This window comes from Medicago truncatula, chromosome 1 (assembly GCF_003473485.1).
Source record: "Medicago truncatula cultivar Jemalong A17 chromosome 1, MtrunA17r5.0-ANR, whole genome shotgun sequence".
In the NCBI taxonomy this organism is placed as follows: Eukaryota; Viridiplantae; Streptophyta; class Magnoliopsida; order Fabales; family Fabaceae; genus Medicago; species Medicago truncatula.
The window spans coordinates 52,408,683-52,424,292 of NC_053042.1; the positions used below are offsets into that span (position 1 = coordinate 52,408,683).

The 15,610-nt window shown below is 33.2% G+C and overlaps 2 protein-coding genes across 10 annotated transcripts; one reads left to right on the forward strand and one right to left on the reverse strand.

Moving 5' to 3' along the window:
- Positions 1-343: 343 nt before the first annotated feature.
- On the reverse strand, positions 344-4,885 carry LOC25485412 (protein unc-50 homolog). The gene is made up of 10 exons (XM_013614609.3): positions 4,604-4,885; positions 3,385-3,452; positions 3,088-3,113; positions 2,460-2,550; positions 1,988-2,083; positions 1,819-1,887; positions 1,530-1,588; positions 1,312-1,434; positions 848-919; positions 344-761 (listed from the first exon to the last, which is right to left on the reverse strand). The coding sequence occupies exons 1-10, from the start codon at positions 4,706-4,708 to the stop codon at positions 697-699; spliced, it is 774 nt and encodes a 257-aa protein (XP_013470063.1). The 5' UTR covers positions 4,709-4,885; the 3' UTR covers positions 344-696.
- Positions 4,886-8,033: 3,148 nt separating this feature from the next.
- On the forward strand, positions 8,034-14,025 carry LOC25485414 (PRKR-interacting protein 1). 9 transcript variants are annotated; one of them, XM_024771302.2, is made up of 6 exons: positions 8,034-8,490; positions 9,707-11,362; positions 11,633-11,750; positions 11,873-11,961; positions 12,908-13,114; positions 13,394-14,025. In XM_024771302.2, exons 1-2 carry the CDS (start codon positions 8,257-8,259, stop codon positions 9,977-9,979), a joined length of 507 nt encoding a protein of 168 aa, XP_024627070.1. In that variant the 5' UTR covers positions 8,034-8,256; the 3' UTR covers positions 9,980-11,362; positions 11,633-11,750; positions 11,873-11,961; positions 12,908-13,114; positions 13,394-14,025. The 9 variants fall into 9 exon arrangements, with proteins under 9 accessions (XP_024627070.1, XP_024627080.1, XP_013470065.2 ...); XM_024771312.2 differs by having other exon boundaries at positions 12,970-13,114; XM_013614611.3 differs by having other exon boundaries at positions 11,884-11,961.
- The last annotated feature ends 1,585 nt before the right edge of the window (positions 14,026-15,610 follow it).

The window sequence follows — 15,610 nt, forward strand, 5'->3', positions numbered from 1 at the left end:
AATTTAGAAGTTTAAGCATAATTAAACAAATTTTAATTTAACAGGGACTAAAAACACTAACAGAAAATTTTGTAGGGACTAAAAAGTGTGATTTATTTTTATAGAGACTTAAAACAAAACTGCAGATATTTATAGAACCAAAAACTTAATTAACCCTCATTTTATTATTGTTTGCTTCACATCCATTTTCTATTCACGCAATCCTCTCTTCAGCTTCTACATTTTCTTCTCTTAACTTCTTTCCACTTCCGGATGGAGCATAACTTTCTTATTGGTATGTGGCTTCTAATGACTTCTAAAAGAAGTTAACCATGAATGCACATGCAATGCGGCGATAAGGACAATGTATAATCAACTCTTTTCATTCAGACAACAAAGTATCTAGCCTCATGAAAGAATATATCGATTGTTGGGAGGAAAGATGCCGAGTTGACAAAGAAATTTTAGTACAATGAGTGTATTCATTTGAACAAATTCTATTCAATAACTGTAAAAAAATACAATGACTACACTGACTTACTAACTACAGTTCAACTTCGATTGATAGTAGTAGAAGGCCTACAATGATGCATTTCCGGGGTATTGCGTTCGTCAAACAAACAAACAAACTTCCATTTAAGCCTTCTCATGTTGTAGCCTCCATTACTTCATAACCTCAACAGGACACAGACTGGTCAAAAGTTTTAGCTGGAGTGATTATATTTGTCGGCTGAAATATATGTTCATAAAGTATCTAGAAGGATTGAAGCCACTCAAAATCACTGAAAATAAGAAATTGGGTTTAGACTTTAGATGCAATACTAACAGATTGTGTAAAACAGAAATGGAATGCACATTAAATACTTACAAATTGGAGAAAGGACAATTACTACACCAATTGGATACAGGAAAAAGGTGGTCCTCTCCAAAAAGGGCAGAACTGCAACCACAGATGTCAATCAATTAATCAATTTAATATTATTCAAAACCTTCCAATTCAGAGCTATACTATACATATTTGGGAAACAAGTTTACCAAGAACTTTAACATGTGTTCTCATTCCAAAGGGATTTTAGAAAAACACCAGAAACAATACTCGGTGCAAATATGAAAGAAAGCAAAATCACTGATGCTTCAAAAGTTTAATTGGAAACAATTAGAACATATTCATTGCAAATGAACACATTTACCAAGATCTAAGTAACGAAACCCATCCTTTATAAAGTTTATAGCCATAAGACATTGTTTACGAGACAGCAGACACACCCAAGGATACAACACACTAACAATATATTCTAAGATCTAAATGAAAAGAGATAGTGAGAGTCTTACCATCATAACCTAAGAAATTTAGATAATGGTAGTATGAAGCTCCCACCATGAATAATAAATTTGATAGCAATTCTGGAATGAAACCATGAGCCACCAATAGAGGAGATAGAAAATAATGGATCACTGCCAAAAGACCAGATATCAGTACCACTTAAATTCAAGATGTTTTAGCTACCAACATCATAACAATTCATACTAACTGAGGCGACAGAAATTACCATATAGCAAAACAAACATTGGGAAGAAAGAGTTGCAGTGTACATCAAACGCATACATCCTTCCATGGAAAACCAAAAATATAATCAGCAATTGGAAATTAATCATTAAATATTAAAAAAAAAGGTGATCAAGTAAACTCTGTGCTCATTAACATAATCAAAACATTTAAAATAAGCCTTCCCTAAATAACATTTGACCAAATGGTAGTGCATGCTCTGAAAATTGAACATGCATACAACTAAAATGAGTCAACATAATGAAAACTAGCAAGAACATTCTTGATCTTACCATTCAACACGCTGTTCAACCACATAACTGTTTGGAGCCTCTTCTCGAAGATAAGAATTAGTTAGGAACCTGGAGAATATATGGGTCAAAACGTATACATCAGCTTTGTTATCAAACTCTAATGACTTGAAGAAAAGGATGAATAATTTACAGTAGAAAGCAGCCTTACCAACAAAAAGTTGCCAGAAATATGCCAGTCAATAGAAAATGGAATAGCAACACTGAGAAGACAACAAAAAGTGCATGGCCAGAACTATGGTCATACCTGAAAATGAATGGGAAAATTACAGCAACGTAAAATGTTAGCAGATGCCCGGAGGGGCACTTAATGAACTAAATAGGGCGTCAAAATAAAAAAAAAAAATCTAAACAAAATGTAAACAATCAGTCAATTTACACTAAAACCACAGTTCAATATTCATGATTAAATAAAATTCACACATTCCAAAGTTTAAAGTGATAGCATGGTTCTATAAGAATGGACGTTTTCACAACAACAACCCTACCACTAAATATATGAGCTACAAAGAATCACACTGGTTATGTATTCTTGGCTGTTCTACAAATGTACAGTATTTTTATTTTTAGCTAGTCATCTAATCATGAGGAACCATTGCCGCCAAAATGCATGAGAAACTTACGCTGCACAGTACGCCAAAGTTGCAACCGCCAAAAGAAGGCTGCAGATCACAACAAATGCAGGGTCATCGCGTGCCCATTGATTCTTGGTTTCTAATTTCAAATAAGAAAATCAATCAAAAAACATGTTGAAAATAGCAAATGCATCATTAATATAAATATAAATATAATAAAACTTGCAGCTTTTCATCTTCTTGAAACACTATATAGTTACATATCACCAAACAAAGTTCATGTACAAGCCTAATATGCCAAAGTTCTTTAGAGCTCCTTATCAAAAGAATTAACTGCAACATTTAAATGGATTTTTTTTCTTGAAAGAATTGTGAACGGTGTCAAATTATTAAAAAGAAACCCATCGCTATTCCCCTCTATCCGTGTTTCCTCCAATTTATGCAAGATATTTCTCTAACTAATCTTTTCGTTCCCCTTTATTTTCTATGCTAACACATTCTGCATAAATGTAACTAACATAGTGCACTGTGGATAATTAATTGCAGATAAAGGCTACATACGTAACATGACTTAGTAAAACAGAACCTCCTCAAAAAAACGTCACTGACCAAACCCTGTTTAAAACATGTACCAATAAATCAAAACAATACAGATATTCGTGAGAAGTGGACTTACGTTTGTGATATTTTGTATGCTGATAGCTGCATCCATTGCACAGTTCCATATCAAGTGTACGAAAAACGCAATCAGAGAAGCAGTCACTCAAAACACCAAACACATACACAACCAAAGGGGTGACTCGGTGAGTAAAGACTCAACCAACCATCAGTTTATGGCCATGCGTTTGGTGGTACTTTTAATCAAATAAAATAGGCCTCATATTGTTGTTGCATGAGATCATGGTAACAATGTGAGTCTTGACTCTTGATGTTAAAAAAAAGATGGAACAGAAGACGATTTCTATATACTTACACAACTTTTGGCGACGTACATAGATGAAGCATTTGCCAAAAAGTGTATTCAACATCCATTTGTTGCCACTACAATGAATAATAAAATTACAGAGAACGAAAAGGTAAATGAAGCAATCACCCGAGTCAAAAAATACAGCAAATAAATAGTAAAAGAATAATAAGTAAATTGCATAGCGCAAGATCAACACTCTAGTGTATCTATGACAACATATATAGTATCAGTCTCAGCACTAGATCAGCTACCTTCATACCAAATTGAAAACAAAACAAAATTATGTTCCAAATTTTGACTTTGTAAAACTGACACCAGCTAATGGTAATTTTCCTAATGAGAATATTATGATTTTCACCTCTATATTATGCTTTTCCTTCATTTTCCACGGTATCTCACACTTTCTCTTCTATTCCCTACACCATTGGGGCATGAGACTATTATTTTTGAACCCGTATCATACATAGCACACCATCCACCACACACACACCATTCAAAACATTATAATCCAAAATATTAAGGCTTTGTTTAGTGAAAAAAAAAAAAAAAAAACTATTTTATTTTCTAAAATTTGTGTTAATTTTACTTGCTAACAAATAGATAATAGACTGCCCAAGAGCACATGGATGAGATGGTAAGGGATCTCTTCCGGTATAACCGGAGGTCCTGAGTTTGAATCCAGCCATGGGCATGCAGCTGTGTTAAATCTCTTGAGGAAGAACTTTGTTACCCGTTGCAGTACTGCCCGGCTCGAGGGATTAGTGTTAGTAGTTGCGCGCAAAGGATACCCGGTTCACAAAAAAAAAAAGTAGTAATAGAACAATTCTGTGCATATTTTTCAAAATAATGAAAATGCAAAAGATCTTTTTTTTTTTTCTTTCCCATTATTCCCAGAAAAGCACCATCCCTACCATGTTATCTCCATCACAATGGGTCACTTCCAGATTCTAACATCTTATTAGCAAATGTTTTCACAAAGTAAACAACAAAAAAATATCAAGTGCTCAATAATTCATGAACTAAGCGGTTCTGAGTTTCACAGTGCTCAAGTAATCACAAGGGTCAATCTAACCCTATGGTTTATAATATTACGTTATAGGGATGTCGTTTCATTTCTGGATAACGCAATTCAACAGCATTTACAATGAAATGGGGAATCGGATCTTGAACTGAATTAACGAAATTAAGGGAAGAAGATGAAGAAATGAAGAGATCAGTTGGGTACCTTGATAATTCTGCGGAGGTAAGGAAGAAGAGTGGAATTGGGTCGAGAGGAAGATGAAGAGGAAGATGAAGAGGAAGAGCGTCCTTTCGAAACTGTTGGTAACATCTTTGCTCGTTCGATTCGATTCGATCCGTTTCAGCTACGGAAACGATCGAAGTTTTTTTTTTTTTTTTTCTAATTTGATTTCTTCGTTTTGATGTGAAGATGAATTGTGATCTGTGTCTGTTTCTCTCTCCCTCTCCGGTAGCTTGCTTCGGACTCAGATCAGAAATGAATAAGGACTGAAATGTAAAATACTACTGTTAACTTGGGCCGAATATAAACTAACTTTTAGAATTGGACTCTAATTCACGACCCATGATTCACTTTGATTCTAGAGTACCGCTCCCATCTGTTTTTGCTCCTCCTTCCCCGTCAAGAGCGGGACCTAACTTACGCAGGTGTATTTTCAGCGTGAGTTAACTCACGCATGTGTATTTTTCAGTGGAAATGAGCAAAAATAGATGGAAGAAGAACAATTCTTTTGATTTTAAGACTAAAAATTTTTTTTTTTTTTAACCTTCAATTGTTCAGAGAAAGAAGTTCTGATAATGAAATTTGACTATACTTTTTACTTAAAATTTTTCTGTCCTAAAATTAAATTTAAGTTATTTTAAACGTTACTTCTTAGACCATCTATAATGGTTTTTTCTTTCAACATCCATTTTTTCAATTTTTAACACTTCACATCATTTTCTCTTTCTTATTCAACACACATTCAACTTTTACCCTCTCCAATGGTTTTTCATTCAACACTCCTCCCTACCACTTTTTATTTCATATTCTTATTTAATTTTATATTTTTGTTTTTATAATTACATAAAATTACAATTATCGATTATAATTAAATTAAAATAATAAACACTTAACAATTTTCCTTAAAAAAACACTTACAATTTATTTTTTAGTTTTTTGTAAAAACAAAATTTATTTAAATAATTTATTTCTATTTTCTTAACTTAAAACACATTCGATAGAAAATTTATTTAAATAATTTATTTATTTTTTAGCTAAATGATTAATTAGAAGAATTCTAGATGTTGAAATGATTATTATTGGGATCCATTTCACTAAAAAGAAGTTTAAAACTTCAAAAGAAAAACTAATAGAAGGATAATGATAAGATTAAGATAGTGAAAAACTTGATTTTTTTATGTGTCCAAATTAAATGAACCAAGTCCTATTTATAGAGGAAAAAAAATCATGAATTTTGGTAAAAAAAAATTAAAAAAAATAATTTGCAATGAAATAATTGAGTTCAAATTATTAGAATGAGAATAATTTAGATAGCCAATCAGAATCAGCCACGTGTCACCACTAATCCACAAAGCAGCTTCTCTCTCATCCATCCTGCAAACCATATTCCGCCATGTGTCCCTATGTTGCAGGTTTAAACAATGTTGAATCCATTCAACACCTCTCTCCTCCAGATCATTTTTCCCCCACTTTCAACACTCCATTAGAAAGGTCCCAAGTGTTGAATCATGCTTTCAACACTTCCATTGCACTTGGTCTTAGTTGATCTTGATAAACACTTGAGTCAAATTGTTTCTTTTTGCTTTAAGGGCACTTGTTAGCATAACCTTTATTTTTAGGTTAAAGTATGGTTTGAATCCATGCAAATATGCCTCATTTTAGTTTTAGTCACTGTATTTTTTTTTTAGTTTTTGGTCCCTGTAAAATATTTTCTTTTTAAAATAGTCCCTCCAAGGACTATTTTCAATAACAAAATATTTTGCATGGACCATTTTAAAAATTAAAATATTTTGCTGGGACTATTTTTCTACAAAATAGGTTCAGTCATCATGTGTCACGTGTGCAAATCATCACAAAAGTGGGGTCAGGGACCAAAGCCAACACAAGACATATTTGTAGGACCAAAAACTACGATTTTTTTTTACAAGGACTAAAACAAAAACGAGGCATATTTGCAAGGACCAAAACCATATTTTAGTTTTTTTTTGTGGTGGTCGGGGTTCGTTCGAGCCCCGGACCTTGCATTTATTATGCATTGTCCTTACCAACTGAGCTGAGCTCACGAGGACTTAGCTTTTTTTTAATAATGAGTAAATAGGCAATTACCCATTAAAATTAACAAAATTTCAATTACCCCCGCTGAAATTGCACAACCTTAATCAATTTACCTCCTCCATCAAATTTTTCTGCTAGTCAACATGACATTTTGCAATTGCCCCCAGACTTAAAAATGTACATTTTTTTTTTCTTCTTATCCTTCAAAATGATTGCATTATTGTGAAGCATAAGTGCAAAACTTTCACTATCTGTTTTATAAGTTTTTGAACGATGTTCACATTTGCATCAGTTTTTGAACGATGTTCACATTTGCATCAGCTCATATGTTATTCACTGTAAATCTTCATAACATACACAACTAGAGTTTTAGAGTGGTTTATATTTTATATAGTATGATTTGAAAGCATCAACTAAGAACAAGAACTTGTAAAATTCAAAGAAATGACAAATTAATAGTCACTTACCCATTTCTCATCCATCAAAAGAAAAGATTAACAGTTTTGAGGTCTGTATGAATAATGTTGTTTTGATGCAAATAAGGAAGAGTGAGCACAACCTTTTGTATATGCAGATAGTCATACATATTTCCACCATACATATGTTCTCAGAAAAAACATATATGTATTGAAAATGACAGTAGAGTTCCTAATACTTTTTGTCTGTAAACAAACAATAATGTAAGTGCCTTTAATACATGGTTAATGTTTGATCGTTTCAGGGAACATATATGGTTATATGCTGTCAAAACTAAGCTAATATGCTCCACAATTCAATGATAATGCAGTCACTTTTAAGGATAAGCAAAAAAAATATATAAATTTTCAAGTTCAGAGGGCATTTTGCGCATAAGTGCAAAACTTCAGGGGGACATTAGCAAAACGTAATTTGACGGAGGGGGTTAATTGATTAATGTTGTGCAATTTCGGAATGATAGTTGAAGTTTTATTAATTTCAAAGGGGTAATTGACGAAACTTGCAATTGCAATTTCAAGAGGGTAATTGCCTATTTCAAGGGGGTCTTGTTTCTTTTCAAGGGTGGTAGTTTTTGTTTTTTTTTTTGGTAGATAGACGAAATGACAAAGCCATTATAAACTCACACACACAAGTAGAGGTACCGGGGTTCGAACCCCGGTCATGGCATCTGGCCTAACAATTTCGGCATTTTGTCAGTTGAGCTAGGACTTCTAGATGTGAAAAAAGAAAATTTTGATGTGAAAATTACATTTTTTATGTTTTTTAGAAGTTGACAACACAAATTTCGATAGAATACTTTATACATTTGATTTTTTAACGGGCACGGGTTAACATTTCGCTTGCTGTTTTTAATTTTTTATAATACAAGGTGAATGATATTTTACTCCGTGTATAATATAAGGAAAAAAATCGCATGCCCGCTGTAAACGAAGAAGCAGAATTTCGGATTTTGCAATCAGGAGAAAACGGACGGATGATTGCCGCAGCTAAAAGGTGTTTGGAATAGGGTCCGACTTGTAGAAGTAAAACTCAACCGTAGCGGTAAACTAGTTGTTTCGTTTTCGTTTTGAATTGAAAACAAGTTAGGGTTTTGGTAAATCCCCAAAATGTCCACCGGTAAACCCAAAGACAGTGACTTTCAGCTGGCTTTAGCGCCGGGAAACTCGAAACCACCCCTACCTCCGTCATCAAATGCGATAGTGGAGTATACTCCGCCTGTTTTTAAGGAGGAAGAGGAAGATTTGGAAATCAAGCTCCGTCGTATTATCGACAATGTCCCCGTCCGTGTCAGCAATACCTCCGGTAGTTCTGCTGGTTCTGGCTCCGGTGATTTCCACCAGGTAAAAATAATTATCACTATTAGGCTAACTATGTTCTACCATTTACGAGCGTGTATGGGAGTTGTTTGATGAATTGTCTCAATGAGATCTCTTCTCGGTGCTTGTAGATTCTGTACTAAAACTTCATCTTAAGGATCTATTAAATGAAAACAGTAATTGCTAAAGGTTCATTAGGCAGAGTCTTGCATTTTTGTGTGGATATAGCTGTTGTCTGTTTATCATGCCCTGATTTTGGATGCATATAAAGTAACTAAAGTAATGTGAACGGATACAACAATCAAATTATCTTGCGTTGCTTTTAGAATATATCAATATGGTGGTGATAAGAGGATGTCTTGTTAGTTTAAGTACGTTCGTATTCAATTAAGTGTTTTTTTATTTTATGATAGAGAGCTTATTGAAATGAGCTGAAAATAACGCATGAGCATATTATAAGTTACTTTTATAATAGTATCATGACATTCTGTATGTTATGAGATGATTCTAAATAAATTATATAAGTCATTCCTTTAGTGGAACTGTGGAAGTTCAATTAGCTTCATGTTTGTGGGTGGAAGGTGAGAGGGGGAGTGGGGTTGTTCAATGTGTTAGAATGAATTTGGCCTCTGACAAAATTAATCATAGAGATTTGGTTATTGGACTTGGATGTAAACTGATTGTCGTGATGGCTACTTTCATTGAAGAGTTCTTGATTTTATGGCCATAACTAATAATTTTATTAATAGTGCAACTGTTTTATGCATAAATTTGTCAGAATAGTTAGGGGGTTATCCTTACTAGGTGTATTTGTGTTTAAGTGGTATGTCTTTGAACCTCATGATTCGTGTTAAGGTATCCTATATTGCAATTGAGATGACCTGTCCTTTATTGTATGATTATGATTCAAGATATCAATCTATTCGTGGAATCTCTGATCATTTGGCTGGCTTGTAAATATGGATAGTGAAGTTTTTTCTGATCCACATTTGAATTGACACTCGGAGTTTGGGGCAGGAATTGGACAGCTCACAGCCTATTCTTTTCTTTTCTCATTGGTTCAACCATTTTCAAAATAATAAAAATGCATCACTATTTTGTTTTGGGTTAGGGCACTCATTAAGGACTCTCAATTCTACCATGCTCAATTTTACCAAGCGTTATCACAGTGCATTTACTTAACACATGAAGTTTGGCTTTTTCATAAGTATTTTTGTTCTTCAAATTCTGTTTTCAACAGTATCGGCAGATGAGGCGCAAGGAGCAAGATCGACTTGCTAGGATGGAAGTTGACTACCAAAGAAGGAAAGAACTGGCAGAATTTGCTATGAGAAGGGAGGAAAGATTAAAAGCTGCCGAGGAACGCACAGCAAAGAAGCGAGCTAAACGTCAAAAGAAAAAGCAAAGGAAAAAGGAGAAAAAGATCAAAACGAATGATGGAGAGCAGCAGCAAGAGAAAGAACATTCTTCAGATGATGGCGATTCTGATAACGATGAGGGGGCAGTACATTGAAACAAGCACATGTTGTACGCGAAGTTTTTTAAATTTGGTTAAAGTTAAGTAAGCTAGGTGAGCATATCTGACTTAAGGTAAAACACAGTCATGACTTGGGTTTCTATTATTTGTATCCTATACGTGAGTTGTAAGGTACTGTGCTCTGAGACATTGCAATCAAATCCTATAATGATGATTATTTTAAAGGCAACCGACTTACTAAGTATTGCAAGCTTTTAATTTAGAAAAATTCAGTACTGAGCTTGGCACTAGATGTGTGGAACCGTGTAGTACAAAAGTAAACGGTAAACCTCACAAATCTTTATGTGGTTGTTCCAATGTGTGTTAAGTGTCAACGTAAACTTCTGTAGAATTCTTACTTTGGAGGAAAAGTGAGATGTCTTAATTGTTGATCAAAAATCAATTATTGATACTATTACACATGTATGATAAATTACGTGATAAAATATCAGTCTTTGTTTTTTAGAATAAATAAATGATAGAGATAATCAAATGGTTTTCTTACATGGAGTGGTATGTAACCTAAGTTCCCTCTGTAATCAATTTACCTAAACTATGATTGACGTCCTTAGGGACTGTTGTAACTTGTAAGGTTCAAGCAGTTTGGCAGCATTTCTATTAAAGACGGCAACCCTCAGTGTGGTTGGATTAAATTTAATGTGGATGGTTCAGTTTACGATAGTTGTCTCCGTGTTTCTTGTGGCGGAGTAAGGATGGGCAATGACTTGTTAGTTTCTATAAAATTTGCTTTGGGGCTTGATCACTGCTTCAAAATTTGCTTGGAATAATGGAGTTTGTAAGACTTCTTGCAGAAATGTTGACTCTTCGACTCTTGTACATTGGAGGATGATTCAAAGTGAGGTCTATTGGAAACATGTTTACTGCTGGGAAGCAAATACTGTTCTTACGGTGGCATTTAGAATGCACAAATATAAGATTTGTGCACCATGCACAAACTGCTTTTTTTTTTTGGACAGGTGGCGGTTTTGGGGGGTGGGGTTACCTGCTGGGGAAACATATTATAATGGAAAATATTGGTTTTATTGTTTTTGCTGGTGACACCCTCCAAAACTGAAAATGCAGAGTAGCAATTCACACCACCCTTAGAAACACACGTGCTATCCGCTTGGTTCTCACCTTCGTTTTCTTTCCCCATCCTTCATGTTCGACAGAGACGCATATTCATCCCCATGTTCTTCATATTTCCAGAAATTTTTACTCACCATCAACCTACCCATTAACTTAAATTTGATCTTCATCAACAAACTTTTCAATTTTATTTTATTTTCCATTGAAGTTTGGAGATTGCATCTCAGTTTGATTTCTAGATCTGGATTTATTAACTCTGTTGGTTGATTTATGAAATCTTTAAACTTAAAGGTATGCATAAGACTTTATTTTAGTCCTTCTATCATTTTGTGTATTGATAAAATGTGTTAGTTGATATCTAGCTTAGTTTCTAGCTTACTTACAACTGTTTTTTGTTATTTGATTTCGTTTTTGATTGCTTCCTGCAATTTTTTTGATAAAAAGGAGGCGTGGGTTTGGGTGAATATGTGGAAATATGATAATTTTGTTTGTTTTCTTCCTACAATTTTGTTAGTATTTCAAAACAAAAAAGGAATAAAGTTAGATTATTGACATGTATAGAAAGATTATAGCATAAAGGATATAGAGCATCAGTTCATTCGAGCTTCGGAATCTGGTAGAGATGTTTCAAGGCTGTTAGAGGCAAACAAAATCAAGGTTGGATTTTCTGATGCTAAAGGTAATTGCTTGTTATAAAATTTAGATACTAAACTTCAGATGAATTTTGTGTATAAAATGCAATTGGTTAGTCAATTAGTCTATTATTGTTTTCTGTTAAATGTAATTACTAATCTTCTTCAGACTTCTGATAGGGAAGTCGTCTAAATTGGCTTTGATCACGACCATCCAGCCCGTTTGTTGCCGCAAAAAGACTTCACCGGTTTTCCAGGGTAAGTTTTAAGTATTAACCTATTTCTGTATACAGACACTAATTGTTAAATCTTTAGCAGCTGAATGATGGGTTTAGCCTTAAACATTACATATATGTTGGTTTGGGTTTGCCATTTCTTGAAAAATAAGATGAAACCGTATTAAAAAGACACAAGCTCATAATTGAAGCTGTTGCTGCTGATATATATGACTAATGTCAAATTCTTTCCCACTTAGCTGAACGTTTAGTTTGGTAAAAAAAAACATGAATAATTTCCATTTGGGTAGTAATTAGTGTATGCATTATGCAACAACATGAAGTTATTTGGATGTATATTGGTTTTTGGGATTTGAGTTTTCATTCAGAGGAAAAGGGCTCCATTTTTGTACAAAATTGGCACATGTACATCAAACATATAGCGGCAAATGCTTATCAAACATATATAGCAGCTTTTAGCCCATTCAATGCATAGCAATAGAACAGGCACATGCCACATGGCTAATAAAGAAAAAAATGGTTAGCTAGAGAGTAAAGCTAAGTATGTTGACATGAGGTTTTACCTTGCAACAAGTTTTGAAGCACGGGGGTGTTCTTCTCAAATTGTATTTTGCTAAGTTTTTATTTTAAGCTTTTAACTGTTTCATTTGTCTTGATGGAAATTGGAAACTAGAAAGGGGAGAAACTTGACAAAGGAACCGAGAGAAAGAGAGGAAATTCATGTTGAATATTCTGATTGAGTTTGTTAGAATGAATTGGTTGGTTGCTAGCTGAGAACAGATAGGTATTCTTACCCAATCTGAACTGAACCAGGACTGTGTTGACTCAGCACAATTGGTTACAATTAGTTCAAGTCTAGAGCCTTGTTTGGCTAGCTAAACTATTAGCTATACTTACTCTATTATGTCTGCTATAGCTTTGACTTGAAATATTAATATGGACTAATTTTGTCACCCTTTTATGTATAGAACCTGTACAAAAAAATTATTAGTTGGAAAAGGACGACATATTTTTTATCATCCTCATCCAGGAACCCTTTGGCTTTGAAATCAATGGAAGATATTGATGATAGTTGAAGTGACTTTGTTGAAGAATTCTGCATGATTGCTAGAAGCCATTCATCCGCACTTGACAGATTGTATGCATGGGATCGAAAGCTCTATGATGAAGTAAAGGTATTACTAATATCATAAAAAAAGGGTTAAGTCGAAAGCATTACTAATCGGATAAAGCAGACATCGTATGATATCTGAATCTGAATCCGAATAATCCAATTTACATGAATATGTAGTTATAATATCCATTATCCCATTCCCTCTGAATGTTTTTATTCCTTTCAAGGACACAAGATAATTATCTGATTATCAGTGTGTATATTTGCTTGTAAATGTATTGCATTTCCAGTTTTCAATAGTCAGTCATTCTGTGACACCTATTGGGCTATTTGTATGCAGGCTAGTGAATCCATCAGGAAGGTCTATGATCGAAAATGTTACCAGCTTAGACATCAATTTGCAAAAGACCAAGGCACTCAAGTGATCGACAAGACCAGGGCTGTTGTGAAGGATCTGCACTCGCAAATAAGAGTGGCTATTTATTCTGTTGATTCAATATCTAAAAGATGTATGAAGATATCAGGCAAAAAAGATTTTAAAAGTGAAGATGTATGGCGAGTCTGTGAATCTGTGTTGTGCACATGCAAGTTTAACCAAGGTTCTTGATCGACTGACCAAATTTTCCGAAGCATCGTTCAAGATGTATGAAGATATCAGGCAAAAAAGAGAAGTGGCTCGAATTGTATATTACAATTGCAGAACTATCAGAGCTGAATAATGTTAATTCTCAACTACAGGCTTTGGGCTGCTATATGCTTTGGAGATTTTAAACGTATACGAAAAACACCTAAAAAAAAAAACTATGAACATATATGGTCTTTGACTCTATGCACTTGTTCGAAAAAAGAAATTTGTAAGATGGAGTATCTGTAAATGATGGTCAGTTCATGTTAAAAAGGCTTAAGATTTTTTCATACTTTGTAAAAAAACTATAATTACTTTTCATTGATGTTTGTTCTGAGACAACAAAACACTTGGTTTGACATAGCGAATATTAATTGATTAAATCTTAATTACTTTATGCATCGACGTAAGAAACATAATAGAAGAAATCAATAAACTTTGACTGTAGTTTTCATAATTGGATGAGTTATTGCAGATGAAAACTATGAATACCATCATTAGATTATAGCAGCAAGAATTTATAGGTATTTTAGAATTTAGATTATAGTGTTAAAGAGAGCAAGGTCTACCTCCTAAATCTCAGATTCAACTCTGTGCTTCTGGAGTTGTTTTCAAAAGGTTAAAAAGTGAAAGCAAAGTCAATTCATTTCTATGTAGTTTTATTGCTGGTCAATTTAAGGCCCGTTTGTTATGGTGATTTAGACATAAAATAATTTAGAAATTATATTTTAAAGATTTTATGAAAAATCATAATCTATTTTGTGTTCGTTTACCGTAATAAAAATCACTCTTTTTGAACAAATAATTTAGTTTGTTTAGATACAACTGTATAAAAGTGATTTTTTGTTACAAAATTAGTTCAATCTTTTAAACAATATTTTCTCTCTCCTCTAAAAAAATCTATTTTTTTAAAAACTGATCTTAACATCTTCTCATTTAAAGCTGTTTTTAGATTATTTTTTTATTATAATTTTTTAAAAAGCTGTAACAAACGGATGCAAAACTCTTAAAAGTGATTATTTTTTTAAAATAAGTAATTTTTTTTCATAAAAAAGCTATAACAAACGGGCTCTTAGTCTTTGACAAAAAATAAAACTTAAATTGTTCTCTAATGTATTATATCGAAGACAGATTAATCTCTAGGTCATTGTATTAGAATGCTAGAATTAGGAAAAATGATGAATATGAAAAGGAAGATCTAATAAAGTCCAACTCTAATAGAAGGAATAAAATTGTGGAATTTAGAAAAATGATGAATTTGAAAAGGATGATCAAATAAAGTCCAACCCTAATAGAAGGAATAAAATTGTGAAATTTAGAAAAATGATGAATTTAAAAAGGAAGATCAATTAAAGTCCAACCCTAGTAGAAAAACCAAAATTGTGAATATTATAAAAATTATAAATTTGAAAAGGAAGATCTAATAAAATCCAACCCTGATAGAAGGAATAAAATTGTGAAATTTAGAAAATGATGAATTTGAAAAGGAAGATCTAATAAAGTACAACCCTAGTGGAAGGAATAAAATTGTAGAATTTAGAAAAATGATGATTTTGAAAAGGAAGATCTAATAAAGTCCAACCCTTAGAAGAAATAAAATTGTGGAATTTAGAAAAATGATGAATTTGAAAAGGAAGATCTAATAAAGTCCAACCCTAGTCGAAGGAACTGAAAAATAGGAAAATGGGTCAAGACCAAGCTTACAAATCTAACCCTAATGACAAGATTTTTTGACCTAACCTAATTCAAAGATTTCAAAACGACTGATCAAACTCACAACTCTTACCCTAACTGAAAGAATCTTCGAGTCAAAGTACTTGGATGAACATTCAATGACTAATCAAACTCTTGTTAGCGACTAACCAAGCTTACAAATCTAACCCTAACGACAAGATTATTTAACCTAACCTAATTCAAAGATTTCAAAACGAC